At 44.1% G+C, this 20538-nt stretch overlaps 3 protein-coding genes across 5 annotated transcripts; 1 reads left to right on the top strand and 2 right to left on the bottom strand.

Moving 5' to 3' along the window:
- Positions 1-984: 984 nt before the first annotated feature.
- Positions 985-10309, bottom strand: gpr108 (G protein-coupled receptor 108). Its single transcript, XM_086212077.1, has 18 exons — positions 9678-10309; positions 9281-9400; positions 8563-8613; positions 7118-7209; positions 6933-7012; positions 6459-6682; positions 6318-6380; positions 6133-6234; positions 5765-5898; positions 4358-4433; positions 3586-3659; positions 3351-3468; positions 3137-3267; positions 2939-2982; positions 2809-2858; positions 2473-2556; positions 2091-2212; positions 985-1423 (listed from the first exon to the last, which is right to left on the bottom strand). The coding sequence occupies exons 1-18, from the start codon at positions 9771-9773 to the stop codon at positions 1336-1338; spliced, it is 1749 nt and encodes a 582-aa protein (XP_086068203.1). The 5' UTR covers positions 9774-10309; the 3' UTR covers positions 985-1335.
- Positions 9267-20412, top strand: LOC147257869 (vascular cell adhesion protein 1-like). Of its 3 annotated transcripts, none has more exons than XM_086212078.1 (9): positions 9267-9433; positions 12337-12743; positions 14794-14914; positions 16520-16712; positions 17466-17541; positions 18214-18349; positions 18428-18757; positions 18842-19072; positions 19846-20412. In XM_086212078.1, exons 3-9 carry the CDS (start codon positions 14860-14862, stop codon positions 19914-19916), a joined length of 1092 nt encoding a protein of 363 aa, XP_086068204.1. In that variant the 5' UTR covers positions 9267-9433; positions 12337-12743; positions 14794-14859; the 3' UTR covers positions 19917-20412. The 3 variants fall into 3 exon arrangements, with proteins under 3 accessions (XP_086068204.1, XP_086068206.1, XP_086068205.1); XM_086212080.1 differs by lacking the exon at positions 9267-9433 and adding an exon at positions 9519-9538; XM_086212079.1 differs by lacking the exons at positions 9267-9433; positions 12337-12743 and having other exon boundaries at positions 14718-14914.
- On the bottom strand, positions 10688-13528 carry LOC147257870 (pyrin-like). The gene is made up of 3 exons (XM_086212081.1): positions 13488-13528; positions 11676-11961; positions 10688-11592 (listed from the first exon to the last, which is right to left on the bottom strand). Exons 2-3 carry the CDS (start codon positions 11950-11952, stop codon positions 11435-11437), a joined length of 435 nt encoding a protein of 144 aa, XP_086068207.1. The 5' UTR covers positions 11953-11961; positions 13488-13528; the 3' UTR covers positions 10688-11434.
- Positions 20413-20538: the final 126 nt, after the last annotated feature.

The following is a 20538-nucleotide window of genomic DNA, read 5'->3' as shown; positions in this document are numbered from 1 at the left end:
TCCCTCTTGAGGAGTGTGTGGTTACATCTCAGTAGTCTTTTCTGGATTCCTCAACTTTACCTTCAACTCAATCTGTTAAAAGGAATAAAAAAAAAACCCTAATTGGAACTGAAACACTGTCTATAAAGCAGGTTGTATGAAAGTGTTAAGTGCCTCCCAACAGACGGACAGTCTTCCTCTGTAAATTATTTACAAATGGCCGTCTACCTGCCCAGCTGCACACATTTCTGATCTTTCATCACCGTAAATTCCTCCATAATAATTAAAATAAGCATCACATCGAGAGCAGGGAGGTCAAACCAAAAGCAGACAGATACAAACATCAGATAAGTCACTTTGCTGCCCAGGATGGCTGGAGGGGGGGGGCGGGGGGGGGGCAGTTATTGAACACAAGTCGAGCCTCCGCTCCAGTTGTCAACACCAGGCGCGTCACCATCGGCTGAATTTAAAGAGATGGCATGAACCTCAATCACTCAAGCGCTAAATTACAGCAGCGGCCCAAACGTGATGGACCAGGAGGAACTCTTCCACCCCTCCAACACAAACAATACTGAAATATAACAGATCTCAATATGCAATGAGTAAATATTGAAATTACAACTGTTGACAACGACGTAGTTCAATTTACGAATCAAATCAGAAAAAAAGTAACCGACAAGACGGATGTGTTGAATGAGCAGTCAGAACTGTTCTGACCCCTGAAGAGAGGGAGAACGGGTCAAGATTCTTCTCTAAATTTTGAAAAATACTGTGAGCCTTTGACCTGAGTATGGACTGCTGTCTCCAAAGGGGGGAAATACACCATGTTGTCCAAGTCTTGTGTTACCTGACATCCATACATGTGAACTCATCTCTCTCTCTCACACACACACACACACACACACACACAAAAGATACAACTAATGAAGTACCATTGTTTTTGTTTTTTTAAATATCCAATATAAACACACCCCAAAAATGTAAAATGATAATTATCTTTGGAGAGAGAGAGAGAGAGAGAGAGAGAGAGAGTGAGAGAGAGAGAGAGAGAGAGAGAGAGAGCAGAGAAAAATGAAAACCTTCCATCTTCCATCCATCCACCCGTCGTACTGGGAGAAGCCTGTCCCCGCCCCGAACCTTTTTCTGGGCGGATCATTTCGAGGAAATGGAGAGCCTCAAACAACGTCTGGGATTTTTTTGCATAGCCAGACAGTGGACATGACCACTGCAACCACTTAAGAGAGTTTCAAAGGGAAAGCTGTGTCACTGGGGTGGGAGGCCTTGGTCCATGTGCACCCCTTTGTCCGAGCTGACCAGGGGTGTCTAATGGGTCCCGCCCCGAATGTAGCCTCCCACTCACAAGGTGGACTCTTTCTGGCGCTCGCGTCCATTAGACGTCTTCTTGACTTTGGAAATACCCTCCAACGCACCTGACTCGGTCACTCTGAATGCAGGACAAAAAATAAGAGCACAGACTGTTCAACTTGTCTGACAAACATCCACAAAATCAACAAGAAAGCAGGCTTATTGCTTTGGATGTGAAATAGTGGGAGAACTGAGGTCCACACGGGTTCCTCTGTTGCTTAGCTCCACCTTCTTTTGGCTAAGGTTGTTCAGCTGTACCAGTCAAGACGTAATATTCACGATTTAAAACCCTAAATATCAAATGTTTGAGTGATCAGATTTGATTTGGAACCACCTCACACGCCCAGAGCGTGGAGACACATGATTGTTTCCGAGTCCGCGGTGGCTGAGTCGGACTCTGGATGGACCTGACTCTATGTAGCATGTGCTAGCTTTCGACTAGCTAGAGTCTAGCAGCTAGAGCCTAGCTGCTCGACTCTAGCCGCTAGAGCCAGCAGCTGGTTAGCTTAGCATAATAAACAACAGCAGAATTAACCTGCTGTGTCTTGTTTTTCTTTCGTCTGAGGTGCCTAAATGACAACTGACCTGCACAGTGCCGGTCACTGGGCCAAATATATCAGGAGATAAGCTCACCTTGCAGCTCTAGTCTTATTTTTACTGGACGGACCTGATAGCGACTTGAATATTCATGTCAAACTCTTGGACAGAGAGCAGAATGTGGCCTCAAAAACACTGCGTATGCTTACACTTCATCCATCTCTACGTCCTCCTCGTCCTGGGGAAGCTGGAGGTAGGGGTTATTGGAGGCTGGTCGGAACTTGTAGCCCGTCAGAACAAAGAAGATCAGAGTAGAAATTTCGACCAGAAACTGAGGGCAAAAAGTGGAGAGGAGGGCAGACGAGGGATTAGAGCAGGCCAGCATGGAGCATGTGGAGGAGCCATGTGAGAGGGTTTCTATAACACCAACCACACACTTTTAACTGCAGACCCATTATTTTAGCAGATATGATTCCATCTGGCTGACTGTCATACTTGATCAGAGCACTGGGGCCCAGACTGGTGTTCTAGACCAGTTCAAGTTGACCTCTGACATTTTCACACGAACAAACAGCGCTGATGTCATCTTACCTCATAGCACCACTGCCACTGGAAAGGCATGGTGACCTTGAGCAGGATGGCTATAATCCTCGTGAAGTAGATATAACACACAATCTACAGAGACAAATAAACAGACGCATTACTCGGAGCTCAGTTCAATACGCTTTGTAGCAAGTAGGATGGTAAACATTCACAGAAATAAAAAAGTCAAGCAGCATTTTTGGGGTTGCCTGCGGAGTTTTTGCTCTCTATCTGCTGTAGCGAGTGAAAAGCCCAGAGTGGCCATTTTAATTAATCTAATAACGGTCAGATCACACAGAGGGATGAAGGCGGGGTCAAGTAGCAGTGAGCTGAAATTCTTCTTACCATCACATAATAGTGCCGGAAGAGTTTGAGCTTCTCCAGGTTCATGGCAGCTGAGGGAGAAACAGACGCGGTTTAACCAACGAATGCCAAACACTGAAGCATTTCAGCTTTGACTCATCAGGATTCTCACCTTTCCCATCAGTGCTGGAGGCTTCCTGTAGATGACGGATTGACCTACAGAGGATTAAGATCCATACACAAGATTGTTAAATCACTCATTCATGATGTCAACTGTGTGTTTGTTTCAACAGCAAACTGAATATCCAAGTCGTTTTTTTTTTTTTCCTTCAACCGAGACACAGGGAAAGTCCCCACAACACACACTGACCAGACAACAGGGAAGAGGATGGCGCCGCAGCAGATGAGGTCGACCAGAAAGAGGATCTCCTTCCACAGGGCGTATTTCCTGGAACCTTCCTCTGTGGACTCGATGATGATGTAGGCCACGTTAGCCAGGACCTGGACGTGAACAGGTGGGTGGGTCAGCCTAACAGTCCCAGGAAGACACACATTACTGCTGCTTCCTGCCGTGCAACACACACCTGGAGAGGTATGACAATCATGAAGATCTTCTTTTCCTTGTCAGACAGGATGTACTTAACGAAAGCCCAGCCGGTGCCAATCAGCGCCAGCGTGATGAACAGCAGAGCCCCCTTGAGCCTGGAGAGCAGATCGAAGCAAGCACGTAAAACCTGAGCTTGACAATAGACTGACAGCCAATAAAGACTCTCGAATAACCTGAATAAAAACGTCCCATTCCTGAGGAACTGTACTTACAGGTGTGTGATGTAATACATGACAGCCCAGCCTTCAATGGGATGACCCTCAGTGTTGATGAAGTGGTAATTGATCTGAGAAACAATAAGTTACCAGTTCAGTGTGGCAGTACATGAACACGAGAAAACCATCGTTGTCCAAGAACAAGCTGGGGTTTTCCTAGAACTGCTGCAAATGATGTGATTCGTTTTATGGAAGTTTGAAGCTTTGCTTTGCCCTGAGATGATGTACGCCCTCTACTGAGAGGAGAGAGGGGTAGCATGGATATGTATTCAAGCAAAGGGAAATAGGGAAAAAAATGCAGACTTTGCCATGTAAGACAACCTTCATGACCATGGCAGCATGGATATCCAAGTTTACGAGGTCCACTTGAATACATCATTAAGTCCCACGTGATTTGGTAAAGGCGTACAGTTTGCAACGAGCGCCTGAATGTACCACCAGGTCATCTGTTCAACCTTCTTCAGTCATAAATATTTAAGCAAAGATAATAAGACGGCGCTGGCGAGTGGAAGGGGGCGTCGGGGGAGGGCCGCTCCAACACGGGACGACCCATATAGCTGTTGTTTTATTGTGGCGCTCGGTCACAAATAAAACAAGTGCATAAAGGGTCATAAAAAGGTGAATAAACGCTGTGTTGTATTTCACAATGTGCTTTAACTGCATTCACCCTCCACCACAGCCCTGACAGCCAGCTAACAGAGACCTCACAGAGCAGGCCAACTTCAGAGATAAAGATCAGAGCCGGCTCCGGTCGGCCCTGTGTACTTACACTATGGAAAACCAGGGAAGTGGATTTGGTGAAGGCCAGCGCTGCCATCAGCCAGTGGATCTTAAACACACTGTACCTGGAAACAAGGACACAGAGCAGCGTGTAAACTCTTGCTCTACTGAAGCACCAATGCATCAAGGGTTGATGGTGGGAATCTGGAATGTTGCTTTAGTCTCAACACGGTCCTCTGATCCGCCACCGACATGTTAACGTTTGGATCTGACGTCATTTTTAGAAAAGTTGCATGTTTGACAGTGACAGCAAGACATCTCCAGGTGTCTTTACAAGAAAGAAAACCAAACCAATGACGACAACTGAGACAAAGCCAGTGACTAGAAGCCTGCGGGCAGAGTGGACGCTGATTATGAGGATATTCTTACAACACTGTCCTGTCTTATGTGTTTACTCACCATGTAGCCTTTGTCAGGACTGACAAACACATCAAAAATCACTGATGTCTTTAATGCAACCACAACAGAGTGCGATAAACACTTACAACATGCATCTCTCCTCCTAATGAATATCAATTCGGGGAATTTCAAATGTTACTAACTGGGTAAGAATTGTTTTTGCGCCTCAACTTCCTTGTCTGATTAAACATTTGTCGGACTGTTCTCTTTGCTCAAGTTTAGAGGAAGCAACATTTCAGTATGCGAATGTTGTAACAGCTGAACCAGAAGGGGACACAGCATGACTCTGCAGAAACACGTCGCTGCTACATGAGCAAAGTAGCTCTGCAACACAGTGGTTTTCAGGTCCTATGAAATAAAACCTTCATCTTCCCAGCTTTCATCCTGAGTCCGTGTGTAAATTGTTCATCTATCTCTTGATAGCTGTCAAATACACATCCAAAAAAAAAAAAAAATCCAGCAAGAGTTTTTCTGAACAACAACAAGCCTCATTTTTTTTGTCAAACAAAAAGAAACCAAAGGTTTCATGACTCATCATGCAATCTGGGTGTGTATCAATTTTGCTTCTAATTAAAATGCTTCCTCTGAGTTGCATGTTCCTTGCTCATCTGCATCACGTGATGCACTGCGAGCCCTTGAGACTTTCCCTCACAGACTGATACGGTGAAAGAAGCGGCGAGAAAACGGCAGTTGCACAAAATAACTTGTTTCACCATCGCAATTAGATCCATCTGGTCTGATAACATCTGGCGAGTCTAGAAGATCAGCATGAATGTTATACATCCAAAGTGGTTAGCGGAGGGCTAACGGGAGGCAGCTTATTTGGTTGAGGTAAACCACTCATGTGCACGCCATCTTGGCAGGGGTGTTGTGTCCAGTCTTCACTACTGGTTGATGTAAATCGCCCCTCTGTGAAAGGTTACTGTGTCGATGAGAGCAGTCGTATTCAGCTACACAAAACACCAATTATCAGTGTGCACCCAATAAGTGTGTGTACCTGTGTTTCATGAGTGTGTAAACCCAGACCAGGGCAGCAGTGAAGAAGACTCCAGCCATGCAAATGTAGAGGCGAGAGAGGGGAATTTCTGCTGCAGACAAGAAGCCTCCAGGATTCTTCTCTGTGACTTCCACCTGCAGACACACTCAGGTTAACTTGTGTGTGGCCTGGTGTGTGGCTGGTGTGTGGCCTGTGTGTGGCCTGTGTGTGGCCTGGTGTGTGGCCTGTGTGTGGCCTGTGTGTGGCTGGTGTGTGGCTGGTGTGTGGCCTGTGTGTGGCCTGTGTGTGGCTGGTGTGTGGCTGGTGTGTGGCTGGTGTGTGGCCTGATGTGTGGCCTGTGTGTGGCCCCTCAAACACCCTCAACTTGCAGTGAATGAGTAGGGAAAGTCGATTCCAGGGAGCAAGTTCTGGCAATAGTGGAAGTTGAAATTGTACAGCCCCTCGGCCAGCAGGCCTACCACCATATGGAACTGAGGGGCAGAGAAAAATGTTCTCATATCAGATATAAATTGTTGTTCACATCAGAAATAAAAGACGAGAAAGTTGTACTCACACTGAAGTTATAAGAGCCTTTAGTTTTATCCAAAGCTAAAGTCAACTGAGTGGTTTTTTCAAGCTAGAAGAAAATACAGGGTAGAAATTGAGTTTATAACTACATTATACACACAAGATACCTGAAAAAAAAAAAACTTACCTTGAATTCATTGTCATCTGTGCTCTTAACTTCTACGACAGGATTCATCTTCTCTTCCGTCTGATTTTGTTCCTTTCCTAAATTCTCCTTCTCATCGACTGTATTGGTTTGCTTAGCTGCAGCTGCTTTGTCACCAGTGTCCTGTGGTTTATTTAGCTCAGCAGGAGGATCGGCAGGAGGATCAGCAGGAGGATCAGCAGGAGCACCTCTGCGTTTTCTCTGACCTGCAAGTACAAAGCAACCTGTCATGTTTTCATTGCCTTAACAAGAACTACGTGTTTATATCTGCTGGTGCCTCTGGAATGTGAGGAAACGGCTCGTGATTGTGCTGCATAGCAACTTCTGCACAGGCACAATCAAAGCACCGACCTCCTTAAAGATACTTGTAAAGCTGAGCAATTTTTAGATTTCAGACATTAGAAATCGTTTAAAGGACGGATTTAACTGCAATGGAAAATAGAAAGTGAAAGTGACCTTTGTCTTTGATCTGCGTCTCTGACTTCAGCTTTGCTTTCAAGATGTTGTCTTGGTCTCCTAGAGCTCTCACCTTGACACTGAACACGCACACACACACACACGAAAACAGGATCGTTAAATTTCACATCAGACTGCACAGTGATGAAATACAACCGTCCTGACTGACACTCAAACATACACACCTGAGGCTGTTGATATCAATAAGAAAGAGAATCAAGGGCTCGTTGTTGGTGGACTTGGTGATAGTGAGGGGACACGTCTCCGTCTCCTCTGCCTAGACAAACACACACATTCAATCACAAACATCAGTACCAAAACGCAAATCTGATCTTTCACAAAGCAAAAGACATCTGGCCACGCTTGTCAAACACAAAATTAAAGCTTTAGTGCAGCACTTTGGTCTCCACCTTCGGGCGGTGAGAGTGTCGCTCCTTCCATCATACGCTCTTCCTTTACACATTAATGTTGTGGCAATAACATGACGGATACATTGTTCTGAGTAGGGCTGTAATCTCCCAGTCGACTGGTCGATTTATTAGTCCATACGTTCTGGTTCGACCAAAATTCTGATTGGTCGAATTTTTTGCCACGTTAAGTTCATCAGGTGGAAAGTACCAAGTGCAAATGGGGGTGATTTCAAAGCACCCCTATTTCACAGATAACAATCTATCTTTGAACACCCCCCCCCCCCTTTGCTATTTTGGACTCGCCCGACCTGCTAGAGACAGACAGACTGAAGAGTACTAGAAGGCCAACGTCTGGTGGTTTGATGAATGTACATTTAATTTTGACGGTTTCATTTCAAGTCAGTCCTCGTCCACCACGTCAAAGACACCTGCAGCGTGGCAGCATTTCATGAAAACAGATAAAGGAAAAAAAGTCCAATGCAAAGTTTGCAAACAGTTTCCATGTCACAGCTCCACTACAAACACGGCGTATCACCTAGAAACCGAAAGCTAACTTGTCCACCTCAGGTTGCCCCGTCAGTTTTGAGTGTATGAACGTATCAGAATGAACATTTCAATGTTTTAGTCTAATTGTTTTTGTTTTAATTGTAAAAATTCTTACTGTGGACTTGCCTTTTGTGTTTAAGAGTAAAGTTTTAAGTTAAAAGTCTATTTGTGTCTCAGCCGCGATGCTGAGGCTCGCTCTGTGCAGGACAAAAGATAGCGTGGGTCAGTTATTATAACCTGACAGAAACAATTGTCTAAATATTCCTCAGCAGGTTTTGTGCTGATAATTGACACAGTAGAGTTTTCATATATAAAATTAGTCGATTTTTAGTCGAAATTTGAGGGCTTCAGTCGACCAAGAATTTCTTTGGTTGATTACAGCCCTAGATCTGAGAGTGTGAAATGACACATTTCACTATCAAAACTGAATCTCTTTGGTCTACGAACATTTGCAAAGTCTAGAGGAACAGCACATTTAAACACTGAGCCATGGTCCAGTGAGCAGGCACAGCGCCCTCCTGGCAGCGGGGGATCTGGCGGTGATGATCTTGATGGCAATTGTGTGAACTCATTTGGTGAAGACTTTGATGGAATATAATGGGCACAACAGCTTTAAACAAGTCTGAAAATAACTGCAACAATGTACAGGAGTGTTGACGGCAAGTCGTACTCACAGTGTAAGAGAGGACTCCACTCACACGAGACCTGGAGAGGCTGAAACCCACCTACAGAGACGAGGACACGCTGGTTACCACGCACATGCTTTCGCTCTTAATGCCACACATTAGTCTGTCATTCAACGTAGAACAACTCTTGCTGCTTTTGACAACTTTCAGTGTTTTCTATAATTTTCCACTGGCCAGGTGTGACTAGGATACAGAGGTTGCTGGCTGATGATTGTCGTGTTTGAACCAATATTCATATTTTATAGATTAAAAAAAGACATGTACATATGGGGAATTTGACAAATTGTGACATTTTTGCGTATCTCAGAAACATTTGGCAATACCAACTTATGACAAGAAGATCGCTATCTGCTGATGACAATGACACGCTGATAGCATCCTCAAGCTCTGACATGCAGCCCTCTCTCACATCACCTGCCAGGTTCTATTCCTGCTTCAGAAGCAACATTTAATAAAACCTTTCACTTCAACACAGAAACTTTAGCTTCTGACATCAAAAAAGGCAATCTGGGTTGTTTGGCTACTGGTTGAAGGTGGTGAACAAGACCACTCCACTTGATAGGGCACACACGTGGAGGCAGCTCTCTCTCTCTCTCTCTCTCTCTCTCTCTCTCTCACACACACACACACACACACACACACACACACACACACACACACCAGTTGTGAGCGACACAACAAACTCCCAGCAACACAAAGGTCTTACAGGGTAGAGGGTGTAGTTCACCAGCTGTTCTGGGAGACGCAGGGAAAGCAGGTTGACGTCCAGAGTTCCATTTGCATAAAAACCAAAAGTGTTGAGGTGGACGAGAAACCGAGTTTCATTCTGAGGATGAGGACAAATAACAGAGCACCTGAGGTGAGATGTTGGCTTGGAGGAACCGCTTCGTTTCTGACGGAATTTTACTGACTTCATTTAACTTTTCGATTAAGAATACGGCGGTTACAATGACCACAATACCAAGTAAGATTCACACTTTAGCACTGGAGCTAATAACAGAAAAATGTCACTGACTAGCTTGCTAATAAAATGTCGTGTGGAGCAACCTTCACCGTGTTAGCTGCGCGGTTCACCCAACTCTGGGTTTGAGATGATGGCTTACCTTCAGCGTGAGTTTGTGTATCCTTGCCTTGCACCCAGCCAGCAGAAACAGTAGGAGAAATCCGGCCACGACACAAGCCCTGTGTGCTCCAGCCATCACCAGGCAGGGACCAACTTGCTAACGGTAACAAAACTGCTAACGCTAGTGAGCGACGGGCTAAACAGATGGCTCGGTGGCTAGCAGTTTCAGCAGTGCTCGAGGCGAATTACAGCGACGATACGCGTCAAACCCCGAATACAGGTTCTCTGATGACGCCGTGTTATCAAGTTACAACCATCAAATGTAATATCTGACGAGTCTTTTGAGCTTTCATCGCTAAAGGTAAAGAGCTCCTAAGTAGCCGAATCGCAAATCTCGCTTCCTGGTCTTGAACCGAGGGCCAAACATTTACCAAGGAGCGGACGGGAGCGTCATCTTCTCGTTTTGACTTCCGGTACCCTTTAATGGATTTTCCCCAGCAAAGCAGCGTGTTAGGAGCTGCAAGCCGTACCAGAATATCAGTTAAAATAATTCTCTAATCCATCAAGTCCATGAAAGTGTATTATTCCCCGATAAACGATGAATCATTTCACTTCAGTCCCGTCAACACCTTGTACAAGTTAGCCTAGGTGTAGTCACGTGATCCAGCTTTGCCAGTCAGCTTCCGGCTGACGGTGTCACTTGAGTGAACCTCCACGTCTCCGGGTTGATCGAGTCTGCCGTTATCGCTGGCAGTCGAAACGCGTGACACGTAGAAATGACGTTATTATTATTAGTATTATTTTTTACAATTAAGATATTCTTAAAAGGCTCGTTAGAAAATATACAAACAACATTTAAAAAAAAGCACGTTAAAACAATTACTGTTGCTCGTCTTAGCAACAGAACAACAAATTGTGAAAATTGAATCACTAAATGGGGAAAACGGAGCCGATGGTTGCGGATACCTGCAGTTGTTTGCGGGGTTCTGATCGTTTTTGTTTTCTTTTATGCAAAATAAACACTAATTTCTGTCCTTTCAATTAAGAAAATGTACAATTAATGCTTTTCTTTCACAAAGTTCATTTGCTAACTTAGATTTCTTAAAACGACAACTACTCCTCACGGAAAAGTAGAGAATATAAATACACAGATTTCATTCATTTTTCAAGTTTAATTTCTCAACTATTCACAGATGAATCAATTCTGAAACTAGTTGTCACCCTCCAAACAACAGAATTCAAACGCCACACACTTCTACTGTCCTGTTCTGTGGCCGAGCTGCTAAAATCTTCCTGTCTGTATCCATTTAATGTTATTTTTGAAACATTTGTTTAAATGTATTGCACTTGGGCGTTGAACGAGACGAATCTTGGTGGATACCAATATATAAGTGGTTAACCCGTGTATTCCAAGGAAAAGTGAAGCTGAAACAAAAGGCAGAGCAACTCTGAAACAGACTTTCACGTGGAGCTTTAATTTCTACCCGCTATGCAACATGAAAATGACTCCGTTCCAAATATCCACTGCTTCACCTGTCTGTGTGCGGCGGTTTCATCAGTGTTTTTCTCGTCCACATTCTGTGAATCGATGCCAGAGTGGGTCGGGTCTTTGCGGGGTAAAGGTCAGCAGAAACAACAAGTACCCTGGCATTCATTTATAACAACGTGTTCAGCGAACAGTTAAGAGAACTGAAAAAAAGTCGCTCCTGCTGCTGCCTGGAGTCACAACTGTGCAGCAGAAAAATACAGACTTGGCAAAGAATACGAGGTGCACTCCCCTCTAGCTGTCCTGTGTCTTTATTTGTGGGTGATGTTTACGCTCCACGATCCAATGGTGCTTCTGCCGCCCAGTTGCGGGGCAATGATTACCGCTCCTTGCTGTGCAAACATTCCACCAGCAGGAGGCGCTGAAGCAAAGGTGTAGCAGGGGGATAAAGCTGTTTTCCTCTCTGCAGCTGAAGAAAGGACAGGTATCTAAACAAGAGATGTGTTCGAAAACAAAGCTGTGACTCATCATGAGCAAATATGACGGACTCACCACCCTCTCGCCGGGAGTGTTTGTCTTTCAAAGTCACCGCAGCGTTATTCATCTTCATCATCTTCAGGATCTCAACTGTGACGTTCACAGCTGACTCCTCGCCGTAGCTGCTGATCAAGTGATCCACCGTGTCGGTCCGGGTTGCGCGATCCAGACGGCACTTAGGAATCGGCTTGTGTGGGTCCAGCATGTTCTTTGTGAGGTACCATTTGAAAGTTTGGAAGTCGTCATCGACCAGGTCCTCCAGCGTGCACAAGAGCAGTTCCTCAACCAGCATTTCTGCTCGCTGAACAGACAGGAGAGGGATTCGGATCACGCCTCAGTGTGACAGCAAAGACAGAGAGACATTTTGGGAATGGGCTCATAATCATCCTTGGCTGGGAGCAGTAACTTCCCGGAGTCTTATCATCACTGTGGGCCAGCCGTGCAATCAGTGGACACCAGGAAGTCACCGTGCCCACTCAAGAAGTGGCTCCACTGTAAATTCACAACTGGGCTGCCACTGAGCCAACCAGCTCCAACAATTTGAACGAGTCACTCATCAGAAGACTCAATATATGCAATATGACAATAGGGACTATGTCAAAGACAAGAGCTTTAGTTTTGAGCACAAAAAACTTTTTGTCCCAGATCCATCTTTCCGTTATTCTTTCCTCCACAGGAAGCACTTCATATTGCAACTGATAACTGGTGCTGCACCCCTCGGAAAGAGAAGGGCGGGAATGTCAGGGACGACGCGGAGGCTCGCATCCCTCCGGTCCTTGGAGGTGAACCATTCCACATTCCAGTGCGTCCGATCAGAAGCATGTGACGCGACCACCGAATTTAGTACTGGTTCAGAGACTGGTCCAACATTGGCCTCATCCCACCTCATCAGTGAGGAAACAACAATCACACAATTATCAAATCTTATTTTGTTTGCGTTTGTTTGTGTTTACCCTCCTGTTTACTCCATAAATGCCCCGCCCCCTCTGGCACTTCTTTTCTCCTGAGGGTGACCAGCCTCAGCACGAAGACGGATCGTCCTACTGCATGATATAGACATTTGTTTCCTGAAGTACTTTTTAGGTATCTATACTTTACTTGGTTATTATATTTTGTACTTTTACTCCACAACATTTCAAAGGAAATATTGTACTCTTTACTCCATTACCTTTATCTGAACCCTTCAGTTACTCGTTACTTTGAAGGAAAAAAGAAAAAAAATAACCCGATGAAGTTGACGGACTTTAAATCACAAACTCTGACAAATTCAAGAGGAAACAACCAGAACTACGCAAACGTAACAGACAGCACTTTAATGTGGCCTTTATCGTTCAGGGGTGGAACTCTCCCAACCACTGTACTACACATATACACTGAATGTGTACCCTTTTGATACTGAGGTGTACTCAATAATAAATACTTCTCTACTTTTACTTCAGTACGATTTTTCAGTCTCCGTGGAGACTTGGAGACATGCACTGGTTTGCTTGTTTGGCTGAGACGAAGCGATGCAGGAAGTGAGCTTGTTGTCTTGTAGGTCTGCTACACACAGGCCCATACAGTTGATGTACACTTGATTAATGCCAACATGTGACATACAACATGTGATATACATGCATACAACGATGTGATACAGTGATCTGGACCATTATGTCACTGCTACATCATCCAAAACCCCCCCCCCCCAAAACATGAGCAGCACCATCACCTGTGCCGTCCTGTTTAAAGTACCTTTAATTTGACCAGATGCAGAACAAACACAACATCTGGGTCACCACAATCGTCAAAACTTCCTTTTAATGAGAGTTATGATCCAAAATAACTTACCGTGTCACCGACAACCTACGGACTCGTGACTTACAATAAAGAGAAACCAGAAATGTAAGACTTACTTCCGACTGCAGACAGAAACAGGAAGTCTGTCATGAGTGAAAGGTGGAAAGTTAAAGCAATACTTCATCCAAAAAGTGAAATTTGTCTTTCACTGATTCATGAAGACATTTTCCTCTCGGAATAATTTCTTTCAGAGAACATCAGCCAAGCATTTTTAGCTTGAAGCTAACGGAGACCAACCATTAAGAACCTGTAACGCAGCAAAAGTCTCCAACATTAAAAAAAAAAAATCTCAAGCACATCATCCAGTATAATCTGATTTTTTTATTTTTGTCCAGCCATATTCCAATAATCCACAGACACTTTGATTTGAGCTGTAAACAAACAAACGAACGAGAAGACTTTTGGTTGGGTGTGACCCTGAATGGTCCTGGGGAAGTTCACTCACGTTCACACCCAACCAAAAGTCTTCTCGTTCGTTTGTTTTAGCTTCATTAAAAACACATGTTTAAAAGCATAAAGTGAAACCTTCAAGTCTACAGAGGGAGTTCCATGGGTCCGATCCCACGCAGTTGCAGCTACGAGTTGCTCAGAGTGGGTTTAAATAAACGATTGCTCACGTCAGGAACTTACAAGAAGGCTGCTTTCATCAGAGGGTTGAAACAAGTGAGTGGCTGTTTAGGTTGAAGGACTCATCAAATTCACAAGTTTGAATGAAAAAGAAAGGACAGCAGGACTGAAATTCCAACAGGGCCCTCGAACAATATCCTGCATCAAAGTATTCAAACTTTGTATTTCCTATCTTTTTTTATATTGAGCTAGTTTGTTTTTAGGGGGGTAGATACTGCTCAGCCTTACCCGTAACCTTTTATTTACTTCACTACAGCCTCTAAATGACTTCATTGCCTCTTGTATCTGTGATACATGTTTCTAATGATTCAATGCTTTCATATCCCCTCGGGAAAAATAAAGTAATCCATCCTCTGTATTGTAATAACAGTTAACCATTCAGAGTACACACACACACACACACACACACACACACACTTGTAGGCCTTCTTGCCCTGTGTGCTGCAGCACTACACTGCATTATTCTTGACCCTCCCTTCCTTCCTCTCTTGATATACCAACAAAGAACGCCCATGGTGGGTTTCAGAGGCCAAAGCAAAGGAATCACTTGATCATCAGCTTCGGACACACACACACACACACACACACACACACACACACACACACACACACACACACACACACACACACACACGCTCACTCCCATAAAAAGTACCCAGTGTTTCCACAGAAGTCTCAGACTGCCAGCATCAGCCAGCCAGCACAGCAGCAACGATTTGGAGCCAGCTGCTGAAGGATGAGTGCCTCAGGATGGACAATCCCGCTTCTGCTGTTCCGCCTGTTCAGCCCAGGTGAGTGAGTCTACAGCTGGATGAGTTCTACGGGCAGGTACACTGGGACAAAGCTGCTCCACGTAGCGATGGTCTAGATAAGGGCGACAACACAACAACCACACAAGTGAGCAAGAACCATCGTCTATCCAGAATTGTAGAATTTAGGACCTCACACAGGACAAAGATGAAACGTTTGTACTTGCAGTTCCTCCACACAGGTGACATAAATGAAGGTTGGTTAATGCTGAGTTTTATCTGGGAGTATAATTAACATAACATTAATGATTAAGCAAAATTAACCATTTATGAATGTTCTTGGTGACCTTTATTTTGAAGTGGGGAGCATGTATCCCAGATAAAAGGCTCTGAAACCTAAACCCCTTTAACCCCCCCCCCCACAATTTTTTTCCATCCACTTTTGCTGTAACCTGTAATGAAAACAATTAGGGTTACTTACATTAGTTAACGGTTAACTAGGCACTAGCTAGTCAGTGTTAATGTGATATTACTGTAAAGGGCTGAATCACAGCGGGCCCTGAGAGCTGTCACTTACGGCACGTTCAAGGCCATTCATTCATTCATTGATTTAAATATACATGCATGTGTGTGTTCAACAAATGATCTTGTTGTTGACGCATCATGACATCATTTCATTTTGACTTATCATTTACCTCTGCGGTCACAATCTGGCCATTTAGTGACCTGATTTTGCAGTGTGGGAGGTGGGAGTCATTGTTGGCCGTTATGACAGCTGACAACACACCCACATACACATGGAGCTGGTGGGAGGGAGATCCTCCGATAGGCCAGAGAACAACCTCAGGATTCAGTGGAACAATGGTCGTAGAAAAGAGGAGCGAGTTCTTTTGACTTGGGCAGGGTGTCCTTCCTTCCTCAGAGGAACACGCTGGGTGTATTCAGTGTGCAGTAAAACAATAGTTCACAATAGATCAGCTAAAAACAGTATTATTTCACGAGATGGCAGAATTCAATTGACCCTTGTGTGTATTATGCAAGGACAGATAAAATGAGTCACACAGCTTACCGCACCAATATAAACATCTTTCTGCAACTGAATAAAGATTGGAGACGTAGAGGGACACACATACTCCCAGAGTCATGTGTCCTATATCCTGCAAGTCATTTCTGAGGGTCACCAAAGGGTTGAGCAGAAGAAATCTAATAAAATAACATTTGTTGACTGGAAACTGTGTTTTTCATTCTGCTGCATTCTACATTCTGATTTTCCTCAGTGTGAGAGTTGAAGTGTAAACTGGTACAGTGAAAACCAGGCCCGGTTAGCTCAGTATTGGAAGAATGTATTTTTTCCATCCATGTATCCATCCATTTTATCCAAATAAAAAAAAAAAAAAGAAATGCATAAAAGGGACTATGTTTTTCTGTTTATGGGGAAGAAAAACCTATATTTTTGACAGAAATAAATTTGAGAAAAATTCTCCTTTGTGAATGTTACCATACTGGGACTTTGAGGCCAATTTAGAGGTTTATTTGAATTCTTTCATGTACAGTGCTTGTGACTTATTTCTCTCTCTCTCTCTCTCTCTCTCTCTCTCTCTCTCTCTCTCTCTCTCTCTCTCTCCATAACCACCCTTGAGAGCACAGCTACCTCTTCCCCTGTTTCCACACACACACCTTCTCCTGCTCATCCACTGCAAATTTCAGCTCCCCCTCCGACAGTCCTCCCGTCCCTGCCGTCTTCCTCTCTCGGAGGCCCTCCCTCTGTCAGCAATACCGGGGACTCAGCTGGAAGAGCCACCTGCTCTCTGATGATATCCCCCTCCACCCTGGTGGTCAGGTAGGGTATAGCGGGTAGGGGAGGGGAGGTTATACTGGCATTCTTTTCAACATTTTACATCTTGTGTCTCTTCCCTTCTTTCAGATGTTAATGTTCTTCAGTGTAGTTTATCAACTTTGTGCGACCCCACTCAAAATGCCACCCGTCACCACACGTCTGCTTAACTCTAAAGCAAAGAGTGACTTAAATCATTTCTTACATTTCTGTCGGTAAGATGATTCACAAGAAAGCTGCAAAAAATAGAAATATTAATTTGGCACAATTGAAATGTTGTTGTTTTTTTTTTTGCTCTTTCCAAAGCACATTATCACTCGATCACCCCTGAGGTCAGATCCCCAGGCCGGGAACTTCTGCTGCACACGTGCGCTGAGCTGCACTGGGGAAAGAAAACGAATGTGACATCAGCTCGGCCTTTTTTTTTTTCTTTCCCCAGCAACATTTTTGCTCGCTCTCTTCTACTCTAAAAGCTGTCTGTGTTTACCTGATAAAGTTGTGACAAAGAACAATGAGTAGAGCGATTGAGATATATTGGCACCGTTAGGGCCACAGTGAGGAAACACAACGCGGGCATTAAAAGGCACAATGAGCTAACCAAAGCAGCTGGCGGCTACCCTGCTTATTTCCTGCTTCTATTGCTCATCTGCACTGAACAGCTCACATCATTTTTCTGACTAAAACCCATTTGGAAAACTTTCTTGTAGGTTTCTGTGTGAATGAGTAACAACAAACTGTGTGCATCCTCTCTTCTCATAGGTTTGGAAATCCCTTTGCAGCCACCTGCTCTGTATCGGGGAAGGGATATTCTTTCCTGGGATGGACAGTCTCACTGGTAGGTGGTGAACATATACATATTATACACACACACACACTTATATATATATATATATATATATATATATATATATATATATATATATATATATATATATATATATACACACACACACACATATATATATATACAGTACATATATATGGAATGTACAGAAGACTATTACGGCTACCCTTGAGGAAAAAAAAGAGAGGAGGGAGGTTTTTTTTTAATCCCGCAGTTCGAGAAAAAAAGTCGAAATGTCAAGAATAAAGTCAAAATACAATGTCGAGAAAAAAGTCAACATATAATGTCCTGAATGAATGTCTTGAATGCCTTGAATTCTCTCCCAAGCTCGTGTGGTTCGTCCTTCGGTGTAGTCACAGTCTCTTCAAAGTCCTGACACTGATGTCTGCGGTGTGAGCTAAAAGAGAAAGTATTTCTTTGTTACCAAAGCCGAGTCCAAAGTATAGTTTCACCAGTTCATCTAATTGCCTGCACGGCATTTTGTAGCAGCAGTCACAGTCTCAAAAGGTCGACTTTTTCTCCACAATTTCAACTTTTTTTTCCTCCCTCAAAGTGCACGATGAAAAAAACACTACCTCCTCCCCAATAAACTTGTACATGTGCTAAAAATGACAATTTAAAATTTCTTTAAAAGCTCTTTTAACTGACACTGTGCTACTCCAGATGCCTCCTGAACACACCAGTGACCAGTTTCTGGTTTGGAGCGGGGTCATGACTGAGTGGGACGTTAATCCAAAGTGCTTCGCAATGGTTGACACTGAAGGAGAGTGCCATCTGAGCCTGCCGGTGATAGTCTACAGTGAGTAGATATCCTTCTTAGCTGCCATGTAATGTGAATACATCACGCTATTTCACTGTCTTCCGTCCTGTTACACAGAGACTCCAGACAGTGTGTCCATCAGCTTTGTAAATCACACCGGACCCATGTATGAGGGTCAACCGTACACTCTGCAGTGTGTAGTCCAGGATGTTGCACCGGCTGAAAACCTCATTGTGACCTTCTACCGGGGACAGAAAGAACTGGGCAGACTACAATCCAACAGAACAGGGAAGACACCGGTGAACGAGAGCTTCACCATGAACATCAGCCCTGCTAAAGACGATGATGGCGCTCACTACTGGTGTGAAGCTGAGCTGCAGCTGCAACCCAGAGGACTGCAGCATCCTCCAGCGGTGAAGTCAGAAAATCTCACTGCAGTCGTGTGGTGTGAGTGGAACTTTGATCTCAGGATATTTCTGCTGCCTCTCGCCTGATTTCTTTTTGTTAAACCGTATTTCTTCTCCCTCACAGTTGGTCCACAGCTCCTTTGTCCAACAAAACTGCAGGTGAGAGCAGGTGAAAGCCTTGGCTGTGAGGTCAGAGGGAACCCTAAACCAAATGTCACCTGGCTCAAAGATGGTCAAATGGTTGTCCCACCCACACACTCAAGCATGGAGCATGCTGGGAAATACATAGTTTTGGCACAAGCACTTGTTGGACAGAAAAACCTTACGGTCGAAGTGGAGGTCCTTCCTGGCAGTGGTACGTTTCTACTGGTGTTGCTTGCACTGATTCTCCCACCAAACCTCCGCCAAGGCGAGCCAAAGCCGATATAAAACAAGCAGTCAGCCCTCGCACAGCCGCACACATGGACTGTGCGTCTATTCAGCAGTGAAACCTGATGTTTAGGTTTTGCGTGATGTCACAGACTCATGAGTGGCACAAATATCACTTCCTGCATCCTGCATTGGGTGCCACACACTACACTGTTACCGGGGACCACAAGGCAACACCGTACAGTGTTGGTGTAAATGAAATTATATGTTACATAAGGCTAACTTCCTGCCACTTCTAGGTGGCGCTATGATTATAACTGGCTTATGACTAGCTTGCAGATGTCTTCAGGCCAGGACGTTCATCACAAATGTAAAGTTTGGAAAAGATCTGAGCATGTGACTGTCCAGTCTCCTTTTCCATGGTGATGTGGAATTGTCTTGCTGCAGTCCATCACCAAGTTCTTATAGTGCCCCCCCCCCCCAATTTCATTTAGCCACCGGGTGGCGCTATGACTAATCTGCTCCAAAATGTCAGTGAGTTCTGTTGGCCCGTTCTACAACCCTCGACGATGTTTGGCGAGAATCAGCCTTGTAATTCTTCTTTCAGACAAAATGCCAAATGTACCAAGATCTCCTTGGCGGAGGTAATAAGTCATAGCAAACACGAGATCTGCATATTTTTAATTAAAAACCTACAATTTGCACCATTCCAGAGTGGAGTATTAACGGATTTTATTTGTCTGTCTCTTTTCTGTCCAGGACATCACACGATGTATAATAGACACTTCCTGCTGGCAGTCCTGCTTATCCCGATGCTGAACTTGCTGTAAAACCTCTTAAAAATAATCCAGTCATTTGTGATTCATGTATCAAAGCTGTTAGGATGAACTGTCAGGGAAGATCTTTTTTCCTTCTGTGTCTCAATGTATCTTTTTTTTTTGCTTTAGTCTCTCTTTTTTTTTTTTTAAATCTTCAATATCCTAAAGTTCCTCTTTTGAGGGTTTCCGCCCAGGTACTCATGTCTCTTGAGAGTCTGCTCATGAAGTTAAGTCTTTTTTGTTCTGTACATTGAAATAATCTCAAATCAAAGTCAGACTGTTTATACAAGATTTCTAACAGACTTTTTCTTAGTGGATGCACTGACGTGTGTTTGAGGTCTACAGAGCTGGAAAGTCTGCGGTCTGAACTGACATCAGTGTGCACTGGAAGCTTGTTTTTCCGACGTTATTTCCTTCGCAGTGAAGTGTTCAAACCTCTGTGTCCAACAGGGAAAAAAAAAAAAAAAAATCCTTAAATCACCCTTTTCAAACAAATGTGTCCGTCTCTTGAAATGCAAGGAATTATTGTTCTCTTAACCTTTGTTTTTACAACTTTTCAGTTTGGGGTGAATCTGGTTTGAATCTGTTCAGCGTGTCAGAAAAGTCTTGCCAGTCATGAGCACCACTTCTGATC

This window comes from Aulostomus chinensis, chromosome 8 (assembly GCF_037954235.1).
Source record: "Aulostomus chinensis isolate RoL2024-O1b breed Wild chromosome 8, RoL_Achi_v1.0, whole genome shotgun sequence".
NCBI classification, from domain to species: domain Eukaryota; kingdom Metazoa; phylum Chordata; class Actinopteri; order Syngnathiformes; family Aulostomidae; genus Aulostomus; species Aulostomus chinensis.
This window is presented reverse-complemented; position numbering and strand designations above follow the sequence as displayed.